At 42.8% G+C, this 18,609-nt stretch overlaps 3 protein-coding genes across 6 annotated transcripts; all 3 read right to left on the reverse strand.

Moving 5' to 3' along the window:
* Window positions 1-15: 15 nt before the first annotated feature.
* On the reverse strand, window positions 16-7,664 carry frmd8 (FERM domain containing 8). 2 transcript variants are annotated; one of them, XM_061702268.1, is made up of 12 exons: window positions 7,406-7,664; window positions 7,282-7,311; window positions 5,786-5,883; window positions 5,528-5,695; window positions 5,243-5,344; window positions 4,870-4,928; window positions 4,513-4,679; window positions 3,774-3,986; window positions 3,560-3,683; window positions 3,302-3,451; window positions 2,342-2,570; window positions 16-2,253 (listed from the first exon to the last, which is right to left on the reverse strand). In XM_061702268.1, exons 3-12 carry the CDS (start codon window positions 5,874-5,876, stop codon window positions 2,141-2,143), a joined length of 1,416 nt encoding a protein of 471 aa, XP_061558252.1. In that variant the 5' UTR covers window positions 5,877-5,883; window positions 7,282-7,311; window positions 7,406-7,664; the 3' UTR covers window positions 16-2,140. The 2 variants fall into 2 exon arrangements, with proteins under 2 accessions (XP_061558252.1, XP_061558251.1); XM_061702267.1 differs by having other exon boundaries at window positions 7,282-7,664.
* A 1,075-nt stretch (window positions 7,665-8,739) lies between these two features.
* rom1a (retinal outer segment membrane protein 1a) lies at window positions 8,740-11,409 on the reverse strand. The gene is made up of 5 exons (XM_061702515.1): window positions 11,278-11,409; window positions 10,798-11,031; window positions 9,735-10,165; window positions 9,411-9,657; window positions 8,740-9,305 (listed from the first exon to the last, which is right to left on the reverse strand). The coding sequence occupies exons 2-5, from the start codon at window positions 10,945-10,947 to the stop codon at window positions 9,090-9,092; spliced, it is 1,044 nt and encodes a 347-aa protein (XP_061558499.1). The 5' UTR covers window positions 10,948-11,031; window positions 11,278-11,409; the 3' UTR covers window positions 8,740-9,089.
* A 1,333-nt stretch (window positions 11,410-12,742) lies between these two features.
* Window positions 12,743-18,370, reverse strand: si:dkey-273o13.3 (sarcoplasmic reticulum histidine-rich calcium-binding protein). 3 transcript variants are annotated; one of them, XM_061702637.1, is made up of 9 exons: window positions 18,310-18,370; window positions 17,759-17,948; window positions 15,288-17,634; window positions 14,949-14,977; window positions 14,672-14,830; window positions 14,522-14,588; window positions 14,330-14,434; window positions 13,448-13,847; window positions 13,142-13,380 (listed from the first exon to the last, which is right to left on the reverse strand). In XM_061702637.1, the coding sequence occupies exons 2-9, from the start codon at window positions 17,884-17,886 to the stop codon at window positions 13,235-13,237; spliced, it is 3,381 nt and encodes a 1,126-aa protein (XP_061558621.1). In that variant the 5' UTR covers window positions 17,887-17,948; window positions 18,310-18,370; the 3' UTR covers window positions 13,142-13,234. The 3 variants fall into 3 exon arrangements, with proteins under 3 accessions (XP_061558619.1, XP_061558621.1, XP_061558620.1); XM_061702636.1 differs by having other exon boundaries at window positions 13,439-13,847; XM_061702635.1 differs by having other exon boundaries at window positions 12,743-13,847.
* Window positions 18,371-18,609: the final 239 nt, after the last annotated feature.

An 18,609-nucleotide genomic window follows, 5' to 3' on the forward strand; every position in this document is an offset into this window, starting at 1 on the left:
CCTACAACTACAAAATAAAGTGGGTAACTTTAATTGGTAAAATAATCAAAATTAGACAAATCTCTATCTGCCTCCGGGAAAATATTGCAAGACTAACAAATCCCGACAAAAGTCATTAAAAATAGTTACGACTAAAATGCAGTTTCAATTGAAATTAATACATCCCATGTAAAAACTGTACACTTAACTAAATGATAGAGGTGAATGCTGTAACCAATAATTCCCGTGTACTGACAGAAAGAATAAATAAAGATACTGCACTCAGGAGAAATACCCTGTGTGTACACGTCTCCCTTCTCAGGTTGGTTGAATATATGGAAATATTTGTATTGTCTTGTTAGACTGGTTAGTTTACAAAGACAAAGCAGCACATTTGCAGTAGAACCCAGCAAGCTTGACCTCAAACTCCATAAGCACCAGTAAAATATGTGCATCTTGAAAAGTATTAAAAAAAAAAAGTATAACCACTGAAATGTGTATTTATCATTTTAAATAAACATTATAGTATTATTTAATAAAAGCTAGAAACTCAGACTTACTCTGAAGGTACAACTATGCATGGTCGCAATTACTTCCTTACACTCACTCTGTATTAAGTACAATTGTTAAAAGTACACTCTTAATAGCTATGATGGAAAAAAACTAAGGGCTAATCATCCGGTTACAAAAGAATGGCATAAATATTGTGACAGTAAAGTTACAGGCTGACTGAAGAAACAATTCAGTGTCTTCCTCCCACCTATCAAACTCATGTCAACAAAAGGAGAGAAAAGTGAATTGAATGTGGAAAAGAGTTTAGAAAATACACAGTTCACTGGTCAAAAAACAAAAGAAAAAAGCCAAACTCCACTGACAGCAATCTGGATCGATAAACGGAACACAAACGTGAAAGGCACTCGATGCTTCTGCAAAGTGACTGAAGCGCAACCACACGACTTCAATCATGTACAAACCCATATACATGAACATGAAAATACTAAAATATACAAAAACAAAGGATTTATAAACAGTGCAGCCTTATAGTAAATGATGATATGAATTGGAATGCCTAGTCTACAAAGTGACATGCATAGTATAAGTTAGCAACAATGCCTTCGACTGTGCCAGGTTGGATACATACTTTGGCAAACCTACACGAACATGAAAATATTGAGTTGGTTGCAGGGAAATTAAGGAACTTGACATTAGTATGGCTTAAAGGACGATATGTGTTGAAGTTGCAAGACGTAGGCAAAAGTATTACTTTCTTTGATGCCCAATTGAGAGGCGGTATTGTTTGCGCATGCAGTATGTTTAATGAGATGCCTCTGCTCTGATTTTCTAAATAGCATGTTAAAAAGTCAGTATCCATTATTCAGTTTAACAAGGGAAAATTAATACCGTTCACATTAGCTTATTGCAGCATTCTTTCTTTCTTTCTTTCTTTTTGCAATGAAAATACATTTAATCATCATGATGTTATTTTGAAATGTTTAGTGAACTTACTATTTCACAACTACAACATACTTAGAATCTTAAGCTGTAATGTCACCTGCTCTTTCCATCCAGCCCCAGAAAGTGCCAAAGTCAGCAAACACGAATACTGTAGTGTAGACGCATCAAAATGAAACGTTCGTCTAGCATTGTCTCATTGCTGACCTTCACTGGAACAAGGCACGATGCATTCTATAGACTTGAAAGGATTTGTCCTGCAATTCTTGAGGTTCCGTCGTCTTACGATGGGCTAAGTTGTGTTGTTAACGATTTACTCAAGCCGTCAAGAGTTGCAAAGGAAAAAGAGGTACTAGTAAGTCAACTGCGATGCTGAACTGAGGTTTTTGAATGTTGCTCATGAGTCAAAAGGTTCATGCGACAGTCATTTCTATAAGGCTTTTCTCAGTGTATCTAGCATGTGTTCAACACTTGATGCATTGTACACTTGTGACCTTTTGAGGCACATCAACTAACAAATCACTTGGTGTTAACATTAATATATCCGCGAACTATACACAACGTCATTAGATAAATATGGTCAAAATACGCTCCCTCACTTGGTCCAATGTGTGTTCACGTTTTTTGTGTCAATCTCCAGTCAAACATCTCCTTTAAATGTTCTGTTTTGGTCTTTGTGAGCAGGAGACCGTGGTGACAGCGGGTGACTTTAACCTTGCTCCAGACTCTCTGTCACTTGCACGGAAGAGTATATGGGTGCAGATGCCTGTCGCGTGAAAAAGGATGCGGCTCTTTTGGGCTTTAAGCATTTGATTTCTTTTCCTAGAAGAAAAGAATAGACAAGTTTAGTCACGTTTTTTTATATTGACTCGTCTTTGCATTGTAATCAGTGAAGGGGGTGGGAACTCACCGTTGTCAACGTAGTTGATGGTGTGAAGCGAATGGACCCGGCTGCACACGACGCTGCTCTGCCGACGCAACATCCCGCGCCGTCCGCCGCGTCCATTCTTGCCCCTGTCATCTTTGCCGGACGCTTGTTGTGACAGACTTGCATCACCGTCTGTTTCTGCTGCAGCTCCTCCCTCAGACACGGACTTCAGCTCCACGCAAAACTCGATGAAGCCACTCATCAGCTCTGCCTGTGTGTGTGTGTGAGAGAGAGAGAGAGCGAGAGAGAGAGAGAGAGAGAGAGAGAGAGAGAGAGAGAGAGAGAGAGAGACTTCAGCTGGAGCTTAATTTTGTCAAGCAACTTCTCACCATCACCTGCTAGTTGTTAGGCTTCTCATAACAACAATTAGGAAGTGAGGCTTTCTTCTTTTTGATATTAAACAATTGTTAGGTTTGGGTATCAAGTGTTAACTTCAGTATCCGTCACATCAGTACAATACATATTCTTGGATATCGTTTTAAGCGATCTTCTACAGCTTTGCATTTATCTATTTTTGACTTCTGCTCTAACAGACGCCGCCATCCTTCATTTGTATATATTTTTTTTTAAATAAAGAAATCTCTGACAAATCGACACGTGCGGCCACTAGGTAGCTTAACTTTGCTGTAACCACTTTACTCGCAAGTGGTACAGTTTGAGGCCGTTCAAGTAGCCTTCGTTTACATAAACATAAGTGAGAGTTCCTGACAAAGATGGCTTGTTATGTTGGCTGATTGTGTGAAGTGCGCCGCAGACTCTCCTGCGGCCGCTGCACTTTTTTCATTCTGCCAGCATTATGTTATTCAATAGTGGATTATTAAAATGTAGGAATCAATTCAGAATCCTTTACGTCTACGTCGCAGTGGTTCAGAGAATCAATTATTTCTCCCACCTCTAATCCTAAAATACACAAAGGGAAATACGAGAAGACAATTTACTCACTTGTTTGGAGTAAATCTTCAGCAACTTGTTGACCGGAGTGCCATCTTCATTGCCATCGAACTCGAGCCACAGAATGTGCGAGTCACTTTCCTCCTCGGGGTAGCTGTGGTCCCAGGAAAGCTCATTGAAGCGCAGGCCGAGAAGCACGTGCTGCACCAACGTGTGCCCAAGAAGACGAATCAATGTTGAGGGTGGGGAATGTCAACTGTCTTCATGAACTTCACAGATAAAGAGCACACACAAATAAAGAGCACCCACTTTCTCCTTGACGTCCATCACGTAAACTCCCTCCAGGGAGATGCAAACACTGACAGCTTTGCGTTTCAACCTCTGGAGGATCCCTTGGACCGGTTTGTCAATCTCCCCATCAAAGAAAGCACACCTGGTTGCACAGTTCATAACGTTGACAATTCTCTGAGGTGTTAGTGATGATGATTTTTTTGTTCTTTTTAGTGATTACAGGATCTCTTACCCATAATAAGGCAGAGAGTGACAGGTGCTGAGGTACTGCTGTAGAATCTCTGAGTGTCGCTGAGAGTCTCCGGATACATTGATCTTTATGTACTCCTCCAAGAGATTCTGCTCCAACCCTGCCTGACGGCTCGACTTCCCTCTCAACGTGGAGAATAAACCTCCACCCCCCACGGCCACATGCGCCGGAAGGAAAGAAGACAGCTTCTTCTCACTGTGCGTGGACGAACACAAGATCACTGTTAGCAGAACACATCTACACTATAGTTGAATTGACAACAAGAGATTCCATTGACACAAAATCTGCCTGCAATACAGGAACAATGTAGTGTGGAGTGCAGAAAAATGCAAATCTTCCTCATACAAAAAGTGTTTTTTGAAAAATGGCTGTGGACTTCCATCACATTAGGCCCACCACACACCAAGCGGCGCAGCCGAACGCCACTGAACTGTCGCAACTAGTTCACGAGTGGCTGCCCGTTGGCCACTAGTGATACTGCGGTTCGGAATTTGAATCGCAATTCGCCGATGTAACGACCAATCAAAAATGAGGAGGAGGATAAGCAGTTCAGAAAATTAATGGACGGATGAATGAATAATACTTGGATTGAGGGACAAGAGTTTGGTACATTTAAACACACGGGTCAGGTGCTATCTTCGAATATTGACAAAGATTATAACGAATAGCAGCAAAGACTGACCTGAATGCGTTGGCTGGTCGTGTTCCAGCCTTTACTTACCGTATAGTAGTAGTCAATTTCTGCCTGTCCAGGCCTGTCCCCTCATCAAGAGCAAGACTCAAGGCTCCAAGAGAGGCCCAGTGTTCAGGATCGCAGGGGTATCGTCCACTGATGATGTTGCTCTTGGCCTCGTCATACAAAAGTCGGAGCACTCCCTCATCTTCTATCTGTAGACCGGGATGCCAAATGATTCAACATCAAATTATGCGACAGATTTGTGAGGCCATACTTACTGCTTGGAATAAAAACACAATCCAATGTTATGTTGTGAGTAAATGAACTGTTATCAAAGTGTATTTCCTTTATTGTTCACTGATAATGATGTATGCCTTTGCACTCAATAAAGCTCAAAAGTACCTGCAGCTCCTTAGATTTGGGGTAAAAGACATTCCGACGGTACTGAAGACACGGCTCATCTGAGGAGAGAAAAGGGGAACCCTTGAGTGCGTGTAAATGGGATACACTGATGCCTTATTCACAAACGCCACTCGTACACCATTTTGAAAGTCACTTTCTCTTCATGTATATTTTAATGTAAAAATTCACAAGCACAAAGCTATTGCGCACTCCTTTTTTGTTTTGACTATGATATGGGATATTAAACACTACAGGTTTTACTAACTAATCAGATGTAAATTCTAAAAGCTGACATTTTAAAATTTAGAATGTTATCAACGTCAGCATTTAATATAGGAACTTAGAAACAAAGGCTTGCGGACCAAACTTTCACCTTGTGAAATGTCTTCCTCCGAGGCTTCCGTGAAGCGATACAGCAAGTCTTGCCACTGGCGACACACTTTGTACGGTTGATGCCTTGCCTTCAACTGCAGCTCTGTTGAGGAAACAGGAGGCACATATGATCATCACATGCACCTTTATTTGTAAAGCTTCTGTGTGTGTCGTTTGTTCTAAGGCAAGAAAGGCAAAAGTATGCAAAATTGAACACAGCACTGACACGGCTGTACATATGTATGTTTGTAGATTAAAACTTCATTTATTTTTTTTATTTTTTTACCAAGTAGCGAAGAAGACAGCCAGAAGGCAAAGACATCCTGGGCACTCTCAGGAACATGAAGAGCCTCTCGGACTAAGCGGCCCAACTCTTGCACAGTGACACTGCTGAGCCCTTCGACTGATAGGTGTACTGCGCTGTCACCAAATAGGTATATAAGCACATCTTGAGCTGGGAGGAAAACACAGTTGAGATGTAAGGGGGGAAAAAAGCAAATGCATGTCCTGATGAGTATTTCACATGATGACTCATTGCACATACAGTGGGAGAGTGTAGCAGAAGAAGCAACACTTCCTCTTTGCGAGTGGTCATCTGACGAGTCTGGAGGGAAGTTACACTCATCTCCTTCCATCTCAAATCTGAAACACAAAGAGTGGTCCCAAAGTTACACTTCCGCACACTAAAACGCTAACGCACATCAAGGAATTCATTAAGCCCGGAGTTCTCAAACTTTGTGTCCAGAGACCCCTTACAGCGAAGACATTTTTCCAAGGAACGCCTCATAATCCCAGGGCCAATTAAAACAACTGTCATGTGCAAACCTAAATGCCACAGGAATTATTTATCTTTACAACATTTCAACCTTAATATTCACAACCTGTTTAATAGAAAGGAACTTAACCAAATTCAATTGATTAAACGGATTATTCGTCCATCGTCGCTTGCTGATGACATGCAATGCCACGCTGTCGACAATTTTATTTTGTCAGTGACTCGTGAGATGAATCACGTTTACATTTTCTGTATGACAAGAAAAGAGCCCGGTGGAAGGCAACCACGGTGTAAGAAGCAATGATTTATCGACACGTTGAAAACCTTGACACAAAGTACGTGCATCCAAGATGCCAATATTTTGCACAGGCCGTGTGGAGCTGTACATGAGGAAAAAACGTTAAGAGATGGGATCTCAGATTGAAATCATTTTACAGAGTTTTTGATTGGCCCAAAAGCCAAGTTTGGGCAGAGCAATTGGTTTAGTAAGTTTATCATATTGGGGCACAAGTCCACATGTGTATGTATGTATACACTTTTTAAAAATGATTTAGGAATCCATTAAACAACATTAATATCAACACCATAAAGTAACATCTAAATCGAGCACTGTGATGAGAATTGTGGCTACAGTTCTTGGGCTGTGAAGTTAATGTCATGGCCAGTGAGTGCATGTATAAACTTAGCGACTAAGGATCACAGCATGTTGTATGTACTGTACACGAGATTATTTTTGAGACGTTAGTCCACAACGGGGGATGCAATGTTAACCAGCGGATTAGGTTTATTTCTTTCATTGGAATCACACAACACCCTAGTGGAGTAAAGAGAACTTGTTGACGCAGAATTATCGTTCGCCCTCAATGTGTCACTGTTCGTCTGCCCATCAACAAGGAATTCCACAGGACTTAGTTCATCGCTAAAACGCCAACAGCAGTCCCTAACTTGTGCTAAGTGTTAGCAACAAGGACGAGCTCGAGCTGGCTAAACAAACGGAAGCCAATTCTGCCATAGAAGGGCAAACAATTGTTGAAAGCTTCCTCTGAAACTCACTAATTTCATGTTTATAAACAATATGTCACGATTGGGGGACAATACGGTCTTTTCTTATTTCTGCAATCATATTCGCGCAGTTAGGCCTTAATAAAAAAGAAGAAAATCTCAAACTATTACTCTGAATGACTTACTTTAGTGTTAGCATGCCATCTAAACTACAAGCGCTATTAGCAAGTGGAAGAACAAAATGTGTGTTGTGGTCGACCTACCTTTCACTTGGGCTGTATTTGTCTGTCTCTCTGCGGTTACGAATGAATGGAATTCATTAGACACGAGCGTCTACAATTATTATTTTTAAAAATGTTAAATATATAATCTATCACTTATGAGCACCTGGCCAAGTGTCTGTGGAGAACTAGCTTTCTTGTTCCGGAGTGTGCGAATGGCGAACGAATCGCTTGATTGTGAACGCTTCATTACTGGGCGTGTTCGTCCAAGCGCTGGAATATTATATGTTCACCAACTAAAGGAAGAAACACTTGCGTTGAAAAGTGCATCTAAAAACAAAACAAAGCGTTACTCCATAACCCGTAAATAAACATTATCGAGGGCATTTCGAAGTGGTGAATCGAACGTTAAGTGAACTCGTTCGAACATGACGGATCGAAAATTTGAGACGGGCGGGAGTGAGTGTGACGTCATTGCGTCACATGATCTAACGTCATTGCAGCTAAAATTATGCGGACGGTTGACACGGGGAGTCAATTGGAACATACTTTTCAATATACAAAACAATAAATATAATTATGCTGTATATAATATTTGTTTTTTTTTTTGTATTTATAATGCTGTATAATTCCTCAAGGGGCAATTCGACTCACACTATATATAGTTGCGTTACACACCACACATAGAACCAGATCACACTTCCGTCAATGAGGAAATACAACTCAGTTTGATTTGTTTCATTATGACGGAATTATTTTTATTTAGGACGTTATAAAACGACAAAAGAACAACGAGTTATGCAATGCAGTTATGATATATCAGATTGCAAGGGCAGCAGGTTTAGTGTTAACAAATGAGATTACCAGGTTTAACAAAGGTGTCAGGATAGAGGACACTGTTAATGGCTTTCAGTGTATTACTAAAGTAGTTTAATCGGTCTTCTTAATCCAATTGTTCTCCATTGCAGGAGCGAGACAGGATAACACAATACATCATGTAATGGTGGGTTACATATTTAATAGTTGAACAAAAATTCAAATAAAAAATTAATTACATATGTAAAGGTAAAAGATGGAATAAATGAGTCCACTACATAGTAGTACCTTCAAATTTGTATTGTTGAACCCTTCTGTTACGTAATATCCTCATGTGATACTCTACTTTTCCTCATAAAAATACTAATGATTGATTTTGTAATGATCAATATCATAATCATCATAATATACATAAGTGTGGGAAATTGACCAATTTAATTTGTCTGAAAATCATTTATTTACAACAATAATGTATCTTTGTTAATCACCTATGCCAGCGACATATAGTGACGGGCAGAACAATGGAATGCTCTTCTACGAGATGGCAAAAATTAACCTGTATATCCACTTTTTTGACATTATAGTTTGGTGGTTTGCCATTAGATTTTTCCCAGTGTCAAATATGTGCCAAGGAAACAGTATGAGAGGGAGAGAGAGAGAAAAATCACCATAAAATCATCCAAATCAACTATAGTGGTATCTGTTTATTTGAATGCAAAGAAATACTATAGGCATGTTGTTAATAACCGAAGAACCTTGAAAATACACATTCTTACATATGATATGCGTTGAGATGTTTTGAGCCTCTTCTTCTTGTGTCAAATCATGCAATTGACAAAAACAGCAAAACCCATGCGTGTTGTTTATCTCCTGAACGTGCACTAATTGGGTATACCGGATATTTAGTTTGATGCTCCTCTGTAAATGCAAATTCTAAGCCCAAAAGACATTTTAAGAACAAAATCGTAATTAGGATTGTAACCATTTCCCCTCCCTTTGTAAAAAGTATATACATATGTGTACAACCCTGACGTTTAGGTGGAAGCTGGGGCTGCTGTGTCTGCAGGCGTGCCCTCTTGCACCTGGTTTTTAAGCAGCAGGAACTTGAGAACTGGGTCAAAGTACTCCATGAAGGTGTCCTTCACTCCTTTCTCCAGCAAGTATCCTTCTGTCTCAATCTCTGTGTTCTCCTTCCCTGCTACTGCCTCCATGGAGGTCTGCAGGAAGCGCAAACTCACCAGCACGGAACCCTAGGGAACGAGGAGGCGGGGTTATGCGGGGAATAGAAATGTTCAAGCTTTTTGTGCATGTCCACCAACTCTGCACATTTAAATTGCAAAATGCCTCCCTAATACCTGCAAGAGGAAGACTGACAGTACTCCAGCCCCAATGGTGTTCATCAGGCCCATGTAGTAGTTGACCAGGGCCTCCCTGCAGCCCCGCAGGTAGATGTTGAGCTCCTCTGTCTCGTACTCATAATTATAATGAGCTGAATTGTTGGTGAGGTGATACTGGATGCACGGTCGCGGAGAACTGGGATTACAGCAACTGAACGGGACGCCGTCTACCAAGTATCGTCCATCCACATTGCTCTTGACGCGGCTGGAGAAACAAATGATAATATATGATTATGTCCAACCATCCATTCCATCCATTTTGTAGTGTCACACACAACTTACACTTTCACTTCCTTGGAGTTGAAGTCAAGGTAGCGATTGCTGATCCACTGGACCTCAAACCAGTCCCGGTGGTCATTGTTTCCACAACACCGAAACTCCATCTGCAAGCGATCGATGTTCTGCTTCTGGAAGCAGCGTCCCGGGGTGTCTGTGTCTTTATAGAAGCGGATGCCGTTCCTAAGGCCGACCTTCAGAGAAGACTCCAGACTGCCCTTCATCGCATAGCTCATGATGACCGCCAGCAGCATGAGGACAGTGAAAAAACACGAGACGGCAAAGTAGGGCTTCAAAAAGGTCTTCCAGCGAGGAAATCGGCCAGCGTCCAGGGCATCCTGACAGATCTTCGATGCAAAGTAGTTGATGCCCAATGAGGCCAGACCGACTATCATGAGGGTGTTGGGAACGATATGTATGTCTGCATTATCCATTACCTGTATGAGAGTCACAGAAAATGTAATGAACATAAATTCCATGGCTCCGTAAACCATCATACTCCATTTTACATTCTAGATTCAAGACTGTGAACGCTACATGGATCTCTGTCAATGTGTATGAAGTTACCCTGTTGACATGTACGGAATGGCTTGAATTCATTTCTTTGCATTCAGCTGTTTGATTGCAATTCAAATGTGTCAATGCAAAGTCACAAATGACGAAAAATGTGTTAAGTGTTAGCCGTGGGGATTAACGCGATTAAGATGATCAGGATCGGTTTATCAAATAATGACTCTGGATTAAAAGTGGGTCACGGGTGTTTTTAGCTGGAGGGCTCCACATTTCAAGGACAAGTATTTCACATTACACTTCAATTACACTTGTTTGACATTTAGATTTTTGGTACCGTTCCTATGTCAAGTCAAAAGTTTATCGCAGTCTGGAGAATTCTGATACGCACGCTATTTTGCCAAGTCGAGATAACATTCTTTGCAAACGGGGTAACTATATACTTAGAACATGGTTTTGTGTTTGAGACATGGTTTATGGTTTCAGTGGTAATTCCAAAATGTCAAAAAGAACAAATACTCGTCTAATACTGTAACTCGTACACAATCAAAGTGTGCACCTCTGCCCTCCTGCGGAGTTCTGTCTTGAGGATGCACCCAAGAGTGAAGGTGATGGCCCCGGCTACCGTGGCACACCAGGAGAGGAGCCACAGTCCCTGGGCGAGCTTAACCCTTTTCTGGAAGGGGAACTTCATCTTCATCACCACCATGCTTGCAGCGAGGGGCTCTGAGTCTTAACGGGGGAGTAGGGGGAGGAGAACGGCGACAGCACGGAGGGACGAGGCTGTTCTTGTCTGAGAGGAGGAAAAAGTCAGAAGCAGGAGAAAATTGAGATGATCTGTCATTAAAAAAAAAAAAAAAAAAAAAAAAAACAGCCAATTGGAACAGCAATACAATTGGTGGAAGAACAAACTAAGATCAACCAGATACAAAAATAACAAGACATTTCTGTGAAATACTTGGGGTGCAGAGCTCTAAAATGATACATCGAGAATAATAATTTTTTTTAAAATGACAGCCATTTACGCATCAAGGTTCACCTGAATTTGTCTCCCCAAAAAGTGCCGAAAAAAGGTCCACAAATAACCACCGACCACTGCGTACCATCCCAGGGTGCCACACAGTGGATTTGGCATACTGGATTTGCCAAACCTGAATGCTGGGAGCGATTTACCGCTAATGCCTGCCGATCCTATTAAACTGCTCAGGGAATCCGGGCCATTGTCTGCTCAGCATCCATCGTACTCACACAGAGGGAGGACGAAGACGACAAAGTGGATTGCAGAAAAGCAGCAGAGTGATGGCTACTGTGAGCCATTAAGTGACAAAAGCTAAATGCACACTGTACACAGACTGCAGTCTTCCAAAGGCAAAGAACCAGAAACTGTATAGTGAGTGAAAGATAGATTCGACACGTCTACACTGTAAGCCAGTGATTTCAGCGGCCGATCAGCACAGAAAGCTAAGGACAATAACAAAAGTAATCAGTCAGATTAATGAAAGAAACAAAACGCCTCGAAAAACCACTTACGTGAGGTAGCATTGCGTACTTTGTCCTTTCCCTCCACTGTACGAATGTGATTTACAATGGTGATTGAATTAATTTTGCAACTGTACCGTATATGAGTTCTAATCACCTCCCATTATAATTATACATCCCAAAATACAAAAAGGCTAAAGTATCAAGTGTGTTCTGCCGTCAAGCTTGAGCAATGGCAAGAGCCTGCCTCTTTGAAATCTACAATGTTGGAATGTGTCTGTCAACAGCAACCAAACCGTTGATATCTTCAGACTTCTGCACAGCACTTCATATGAACCACATTTCAAATTCCATTCATTATCAATACATAGTACATCCAGTGCAGGGTCAGGGGGCGGAGTCTATCTCAGCTGACCCTGGGGGGGGGGAGGCGGTGTCACCCTGGGCAGCTCACCAATCAATCACAGTCGAAGAGAAGTGAATTTTGAATCTGCAGCTGTTCAAGCTTCACAATGGATGGATGAAATTCCCCCCCCTTCCAAAAAAAAGGCACATCTCTTGTCCATCACATTTTAAGTAAATGTTTAATAGTGTCTTTATTTGTGGTATTAGTTACATGGCCATATGTGGCTAATCTTTTGCATAATTCTCCTGTTAGGTTAGCTATTGTTATTATTACATACAATATTTGTACAGAAAAACGTGAATGTTTTCATTTATTCAGATTATGTACAAAAACACAACATACAGAATAGACTACTGCTCATTCAGAACTCTGTCACTTATTATTACGCTTCCAAATTCCACCAAATATGGCCATCTTATTTTCATTAAAACAATGTTTGACTGCTTTTGTAAGTATTTACAAGTAAAAGGTCTTTAGGGCATTCTCGGATTTTGCTTAAAATTCGAATGTAAGGAGTAGATTTTTCTTCACAGTATACATTAATTAGACATTCAAAAACACAATGGGTTTTCCAAAAAAAAAAAAAAAAAAAAAAAAAGCAAATTCAAACGCAAATACATTCATACTTTAAATTCTACTGATGGAATCAGGAAGGAAACAATCTAGTAAAGTCATGCAGAGGAAGTAGCATGTATATTATGATGTATACCATAGCAGTATGCGTCTCCTGTCTCAGTTTGGAACCTGATCAAACTACACTTTTTTCAGTGTGATATATTGCAGCACTGCAAAACTACACTTTGAATAAATCCACAAATAGTAACAAATACCTCTAACAGTGTCAGTACAAACTTATTTGCCTATCGTGCTGGGTAAAGTCCAGGCTGCATTGGAGTTCAGGGTGTGTGAACATTGGATCACAGTTGCGTTTGCTCCCCTCCGAGCACCTCCTCCGCAATCCCCTGTGTCCAGCCGTGCAGTTCAGACCTGCGCTGACACGGGCCCTCGCCGGGCTGCGGCTCGCACAGGAACTGGTTGAGCATCTGTTCCACCGACTGCAGACTGCAGGGAGCGCTATCGGCCTCTGATGCCCTCCCATCCCTGTTGTTGTTCATTCGCCAACGATGAATGATCTCATTATCGAAATCATCAATAGCTTCATCCCCAGGGCGGCGGAGGTCCATGATGGCCTCCGTGCCTCTGAGCTCCTTGGGCAATTGATGGCACGCGAGCGGGATTTCCTCCAGGCTCGTCGACCTGATCAGTACGGTAGAGCCAAGATTCGGACTAGCGGTGATCCTAAATGTGTTCTCACCTGTCATACCTGAGGGGCAAGCGTTGCCTGGCGGGGCAGGTAAAATCTCATTGTGGATGGTGAACTGGAGATGCGGTATCTGCAGGGGTCGAGGAGATGGAAGGCGGACGACCTCCTCGCCTCCTGACTCGCCGTCTTTGTCCGTGTCTCCTTCCCTGGGCATCCATGCTTGACTTCTGTTCGAGGCTGTCAGAATAAATCGTGGGATCTCGTCCCCCATTTCTGACCAGTCAGACTCCTCCTCCTCCGGAACTGACCCTAGACATTGGTCCTGCCCTGCTGCTTTGACCTTTTCATAGTTTTGGCTGTCCATGAACTGGATGGGGGGAGGGGCTATAGGGAGCAGAACCTGATTGATGGCCTCATCAAGATGAAAACGGTCGTAGGTCGTGTTCAGCCCAGATTTGACCTGAAAACATGAAAATGAATCCGATTATTGAGTACGGAGGAAACATTTGGACTCCTCTACAATGTAAGGACTTGCGATACAAGAGCTGTTTTAAAATTCTGTCTTTACAAAGATAATAACGCTCCGTTGTGATTGACATTGGGAAGTAATTCATGTTTATTGCGGTGACTGCAGTTCGTAGTAGCGCCAAGCGCACAGAGAGTTTAAAAAGCCAAACCGAATAGGAGAAGCCCCTCTCGCAATCACACGGTTATCACTGCAAGCTTCGACCACAATAATATTATAATGAAATCATAATCGTTTTTTGGCAGCCGGCCTGGCTCAAGTCAGTGACTGCAGTGAGTGACACTCAGTCTATATCCAAAGATAGCTCTTGCAGTAGTTCTTACTGTTATTATTGCAGTTATTTTTTTCTTTTTGTGTCCACCGAAAGTCTTGAAAGCAGACGTTGCCTACTTGTGACTTGGAAATAACGGTCTTACATTTAACGTGCCCGGATTGTTGGCAAATTTTGCAGCAGCCAGTTGTTCTGTCAATCCTGAAATGCGTCGGCTCAACCTCTCGCGCTCTCCCTCCATGCTCCGAGTCTGTCAAACAGGAAGTATACAGTAGATGAAATGTCAAGAGGTGCATGTCACATTTCGCATTTCTGACAAAAAGTTTGGGGATTTTACCACAGAGTTAAGTTTTTGCTCCAGTAGGCTATTTGTTTGTTGTGTGGATGAGCAGTTCTCGTGGAGTCTAAGAACGAAACCAAAGGACACAGAGATATCTCATTGACACAAAACCCTTCAAGCAATACAGACAGCGTTTACGTTGTTTACATTTTAAAACTCTCCATGAGGTTGCTCAATTCCTCGCGGGTCCTCTGGAGCTCCTCTTCCAGAATCTTCTGGCTACTTAAAAATTCTCCCAAAAATTCCATATTGACTGCTGACTTCACGAAACTCTGCTGCAGACTTTCATTCTCTTCCTGTAGGACCCTACAAGGGAAATTGTGCGATGTATTTGAACCTTTTATCAATCTGCGTTTGCTTGCGTGTTTATCCAAATGGTAACTTCCTTAACAGGGAGACATCGAGCTCCTTTGACCGTACTTACGTGATCTCATCCATTTCATGTGTTGGTTCCTGCATTGAGGAGAACAAGAAGGTATAGACTCAGAAATGGAGTTGGATGTTTCAAGATGTAGTTCAAAATGAGGCATAATAAGGTTGGGGAAAACACTCTAATACTTTTTTTTTTTTTTTTTTTAAACACAGGAATTATTGATTTTTCTTTGAGATTAGACAGTAACAAAGGGAACGTCACGAACGAGTGACTTTGTAGGGAACTCAATAAAGTACGAAAATAAAATGTAAACCCTTGCCAATTGTAAACTTTTGTAACATTTGAGTTGTAGAACGTGGTTCCTTGTGTCATAAAATGTTGATGGCGTACTTGCGGTATCGAAGGGCCGGTGAAGTCTGTTTGCCCCTCATCTCGGCTGGTGAGCTTTCTTGTTGAGTCCAGCTTGCAGGGAAGAACTCCGTTCTTGTTCTGCTGTGGCGGCAGACTGCCAGCAGACTGTCTAATAATGTGATCGTGCTTTTCCTCAAGTTCAGGCTCATTTTTGGAGAGGTGTCGGTTTTGATGTGGTTCAGGATGACTCGGATCCCCATGCTGGATTTGATGGACGCGGCGATGGTGGCCTTCGTGCTGGTGATGACCGTTTGGACTTTTGTGGTCTCCGTGGTGATGCTGACGGTGAGAACTGGTCTGATCTCTGTTGTGGTGTTGGCCATTTGGATTGTGAGGGTCTCCGTGCTGCTGCTCTGCATTTTGACTTTCTGCATGACTGTGATGATGCAAATTACTGTGGTGATCCTCATGGTTTGGACTGTGCTGGTCTCCATGACGATGGGGACGGGTTGGACTACTATGAGCTCTGCGGCGCTGTTCTTGATAGGAACTCTGGCTCTCGTCATCGTCAGGTTGATGTACGTCATCGGGGTCGTCTCCATGGTGATGTTGAGGGTTTGGACTGTGGCGGTGTCCCTGCTGATTCTGGTGACTGGACCTGTGATGGTCTCCATGGCGATGGAGCTCAAACTCACTAGGTCTGGCTCTCTGCTGAGGGCGGGGGCTTCCGTCTCCATGGACTCCCTGGTGATGCTGATGGATCCCACTGTGGTGCTCTCCATGCTGACGATTATGAGGATCACTGTGAGGAACACCACGGTGATGTTGGTCCTTTAAACTGTGATGCTGAGAAAGGCCATGGTGGTCTCCATGGTGATGTTTTGAGTAGGGCGTATTGGTGTGCTCACAGCTTTGGGTTTTATTTCCACGATGCGGTGTGGTTGGACGCTTTGGATTTAAATGATTGCTACGGGGAATTGAATGGTCTTTGTGGTGCTGTGATGTGCCATTGTGAATCTGATGATGAGGGAGAGTTCTGCTGTGGCGCTCTTCACGGTGATACATTGTATAATGAGGATCTCCGTGGCGAGGAACATGACCACGGTTGTGGTATCCGTGGGGATAATGGAAACGATGGTCACCGTGCTGGTGAATAGCCGGGTCATGGTAGTCGGTGCGATGGGGATGAGTTGAAGTGCTGTAGCGCTCTCCACCGTGGTTGTCTTCATAGTGATTGCGAGGAGAACGTTTGTTGTGGTAAAAACTGGAACTGTCCCGATCTCCATGGTCAGGATAGAAGACAGGACTGTGGCATCTGCGACGACGGTGAGGACTTCTGTTGCGGGGGTATCTGTGATAACTCGAGCTGTGGGGGACGCTACGGTGATGACACCGACGAATATGATCTCCTTGGTTCCGACGACGGTGCTGCTTACGAGAGGGTGAACGGGAGCAATCCTGAGAAGTGGGAGACGGCGACGGATGTCTTTCCAAACGGCTTATATCAGTGCAGCTTCTGGGCCTGTGTTGCATGCGATCGGTCGGGTCTGGAGAGCGATGATCACGATGGCGGTGGAACGATTTAGACTTGGAAAGCGAAGCGTGAGAATACTTGCTGGACTTCACCGAGTCGGCGCTGACGGGCCGACTCCTCTGCTGTCCCGTGTTGCTCTCAGACTTCCTGGATCTAATCCCGGTGGGCTCCGTGCTGCTTGTTTTCTGAGCGTCTGTGACCCCCAGAGTGCTAAGTCTCATTGGGCTCAGCACTTGTCGTGTGATCTCATTAAGGAAAGCAGAGAACTTCATTTTTTCCTTCATTACATTCTTTCTGACCTGTTTTTTTTCGTTCCCCTCTTCCTCCTCGTTTGCGTGCCCCTCTCTTTCTGCGGGGCGAGTGAGGGCCTCCATCGATTTGGATTTGCGGAAACTTGCACTATTTTGAGTCTGCTCGGTGCCTTGCTGGGAGCCGTTGTGAGCGGACTTGCCTTTCGCTTGTTTCTGCTTGCCTACATGAGCTCTATGAGCGACCAACGGTGCGGTGTCTTCTTCGACGGACCCGTCCTTCCCAGAAATGTTCGTCCAAGACTGGGAATGCTGAGGCCTCCTGAGGAGAAATCTATCCAAAGTTTCAGTACTACTCTCGGATGACAGACTAGAGGAAGATGCTGAAGTGGTGGAAGAGTTGGACGATGAAGAACACGAAGCGGAGGAGGCGGTTGTTGATGAAGAGGAGAAAGTGGATGAAGAGGAACCATATGAAGAAGTGAAAGAAGTTTCAGAAGGCGAGAGCCGGCCACGCCTTTGCTTGCAGCGATAACGATGAGAGCGATGTTGATGATGAGGGAGGCCATCACTGAGCAAGCTGTCCTCCGCTGTTGAATGGGCGCTATTTCAAAAACAGAACACGGGTGTTGGGTCACATCGGCTGAGACAAAAGTAAATAAATGGCATCAACTTATCTACTTGCAAATTAAAGCATGGGCAATTCATCGGCAGTTGAATTTACTCACCCTTGGCTGCCATCTTCATCTGAATGATGGAACTTCAGTTGCTGATGATGTGGGTGGTGATGGTGCTTCATTTCTTGAGATTTGGCAGCTGTTTTTTTGTTCTTGACTTTTTCTTGCTGGTCACACATTTCTGATTTTTTTAAATTTTCAAATCTTCTGTTGGCCTGATAAAAATGGCTGAAATACGTGTCTGTTAGGTGGAAGACATGTCCGAAAATAGGAACATTTTGCAATTATAAATATTAAATAAAAAAAAAATGCATTTGTTGGCTCTCCACAAATTTTGCTACACCATTAACTAAAGTATATTGCTGCACCAAATTGTGGGAAAACATGAGAAACATTTTTGTAAACACTATAGCACTCTTTGAAATAATACCAGTAGCGTCACCAACTTGCATTTAAATAACTTACATTTGTTGAAGTTGAATTAACTTGTTTGAATTTACGATTATAAAGCAGCCACAGTTACAAATTGATCGACTTTTTAAAAATTGTTATTACTTGTATTCATGCATCTACTATATCACACAGCTGGTATGTTCACTTACGGTCGGTCTAAAAGCAGTCAGCCGCCAGGATGAAGGAGAAAAAGATGTTTACTGATGCTTTGTCCCAGAAGCAAAATGACATTCTGTGTGTGATGCCCTTTCTAATTGAACAGTGAAGCGTGTGTGACACACACACACACACACACACACACACACACACACACACACACGATTCAATAGACTCCAGTGTCACCCAATGACAGAGAGGTCAGGTACGTTTGTTGTACAGTAATGAGAAATGCTCTGGTTGATGAGAGAGATAAGAAATACAGAATATATCATCATTGAGATCAGTGTTCG

The sequence above is a fragment of the Phycodurus eques genome, chromosome 17 (assembly GCF_024500275.1).
Source record: "Phycodurus eques isolate BA_2022a chromosome 17, UOR_Pequ_1.1, whole genome shotgun sequence".
In the NCBI taxonomy this organism is placed as follows: Eukaryota; Metazoa; Chordata; class Actinopteri; order Syngnathiformes; family Syngnathidae; genus Phycodurus; species Phycodurus eques.

Excerpts from the sequence above, each read along its gene's own strand:
- rom1a (XM_061702515.1), bottom strand. The coding sequence starts at position 10,947 with ATGGTGGTGATGAAGATGAAGTTCCCCTTCCAGAAAAGGGTTAAGCTC. Across the intron at positions 10,166-10,797 it reads AACTCCGCAGGAGGGCAGAG|GTAATGGATAATGCAGACAT; the intron begins GTGCACACTTTG and ends ACTCTCATACAG. Across the intron at positions 9,658-9,734 it reads AACTCCAAGGAAGTGAAAGT|CCGCGTCAAGAGCAATGTGG; the intron begins GTAAGTTGTGTG and ends TTGTTTCTCCAG.
- frmd8 (XM_061702268.1), bottom strand. The coding sequence starts at position 5,876 with ATGGAAGGAGATGAGTGTAACTTCCCTCCAGACTCGTCAGATGACCAC. Across the intron at positions 5,696-5,785 it reads TTCTGCTACACTCTCCCACT|CTCAAGATGTGCTTATATAC; the intron begins GTATGTGCAATG and ends TTTTCCTCCCAG. Across the intron at positions 4,680-4,869 it reads CCAAATCTAAGGAGCTGCAG|ATAGAAGATGAGGGAGTGCT; the intron begins GTACTTTTGAGC and ends CCCGGTCTACAG.
- si:dkey-273o13.3 (XM_061702635.1), bottom strand. The coding sequence starts at position 17,886 with ATGTGTGACCAGCAAGAAAAAGTCAAGAACAAAAAAACAGCTGCCAAA. Across the intron at positions 14,978-15,287 it reads CCGGCCCTTCGATACCGCAA|GAACCAACACATGAAATGGA; the intron begins GTACGCCATCAA and ends TCCTCAATGCAG. Across the intron at positions 14,435-14,521 it reads AGCAAAAACTTAACTCTGTG|ACTCGGAGCATGGAGGGAGA; the intron begins GTAAAATCCCCA and ends CCTGTTTGACAG.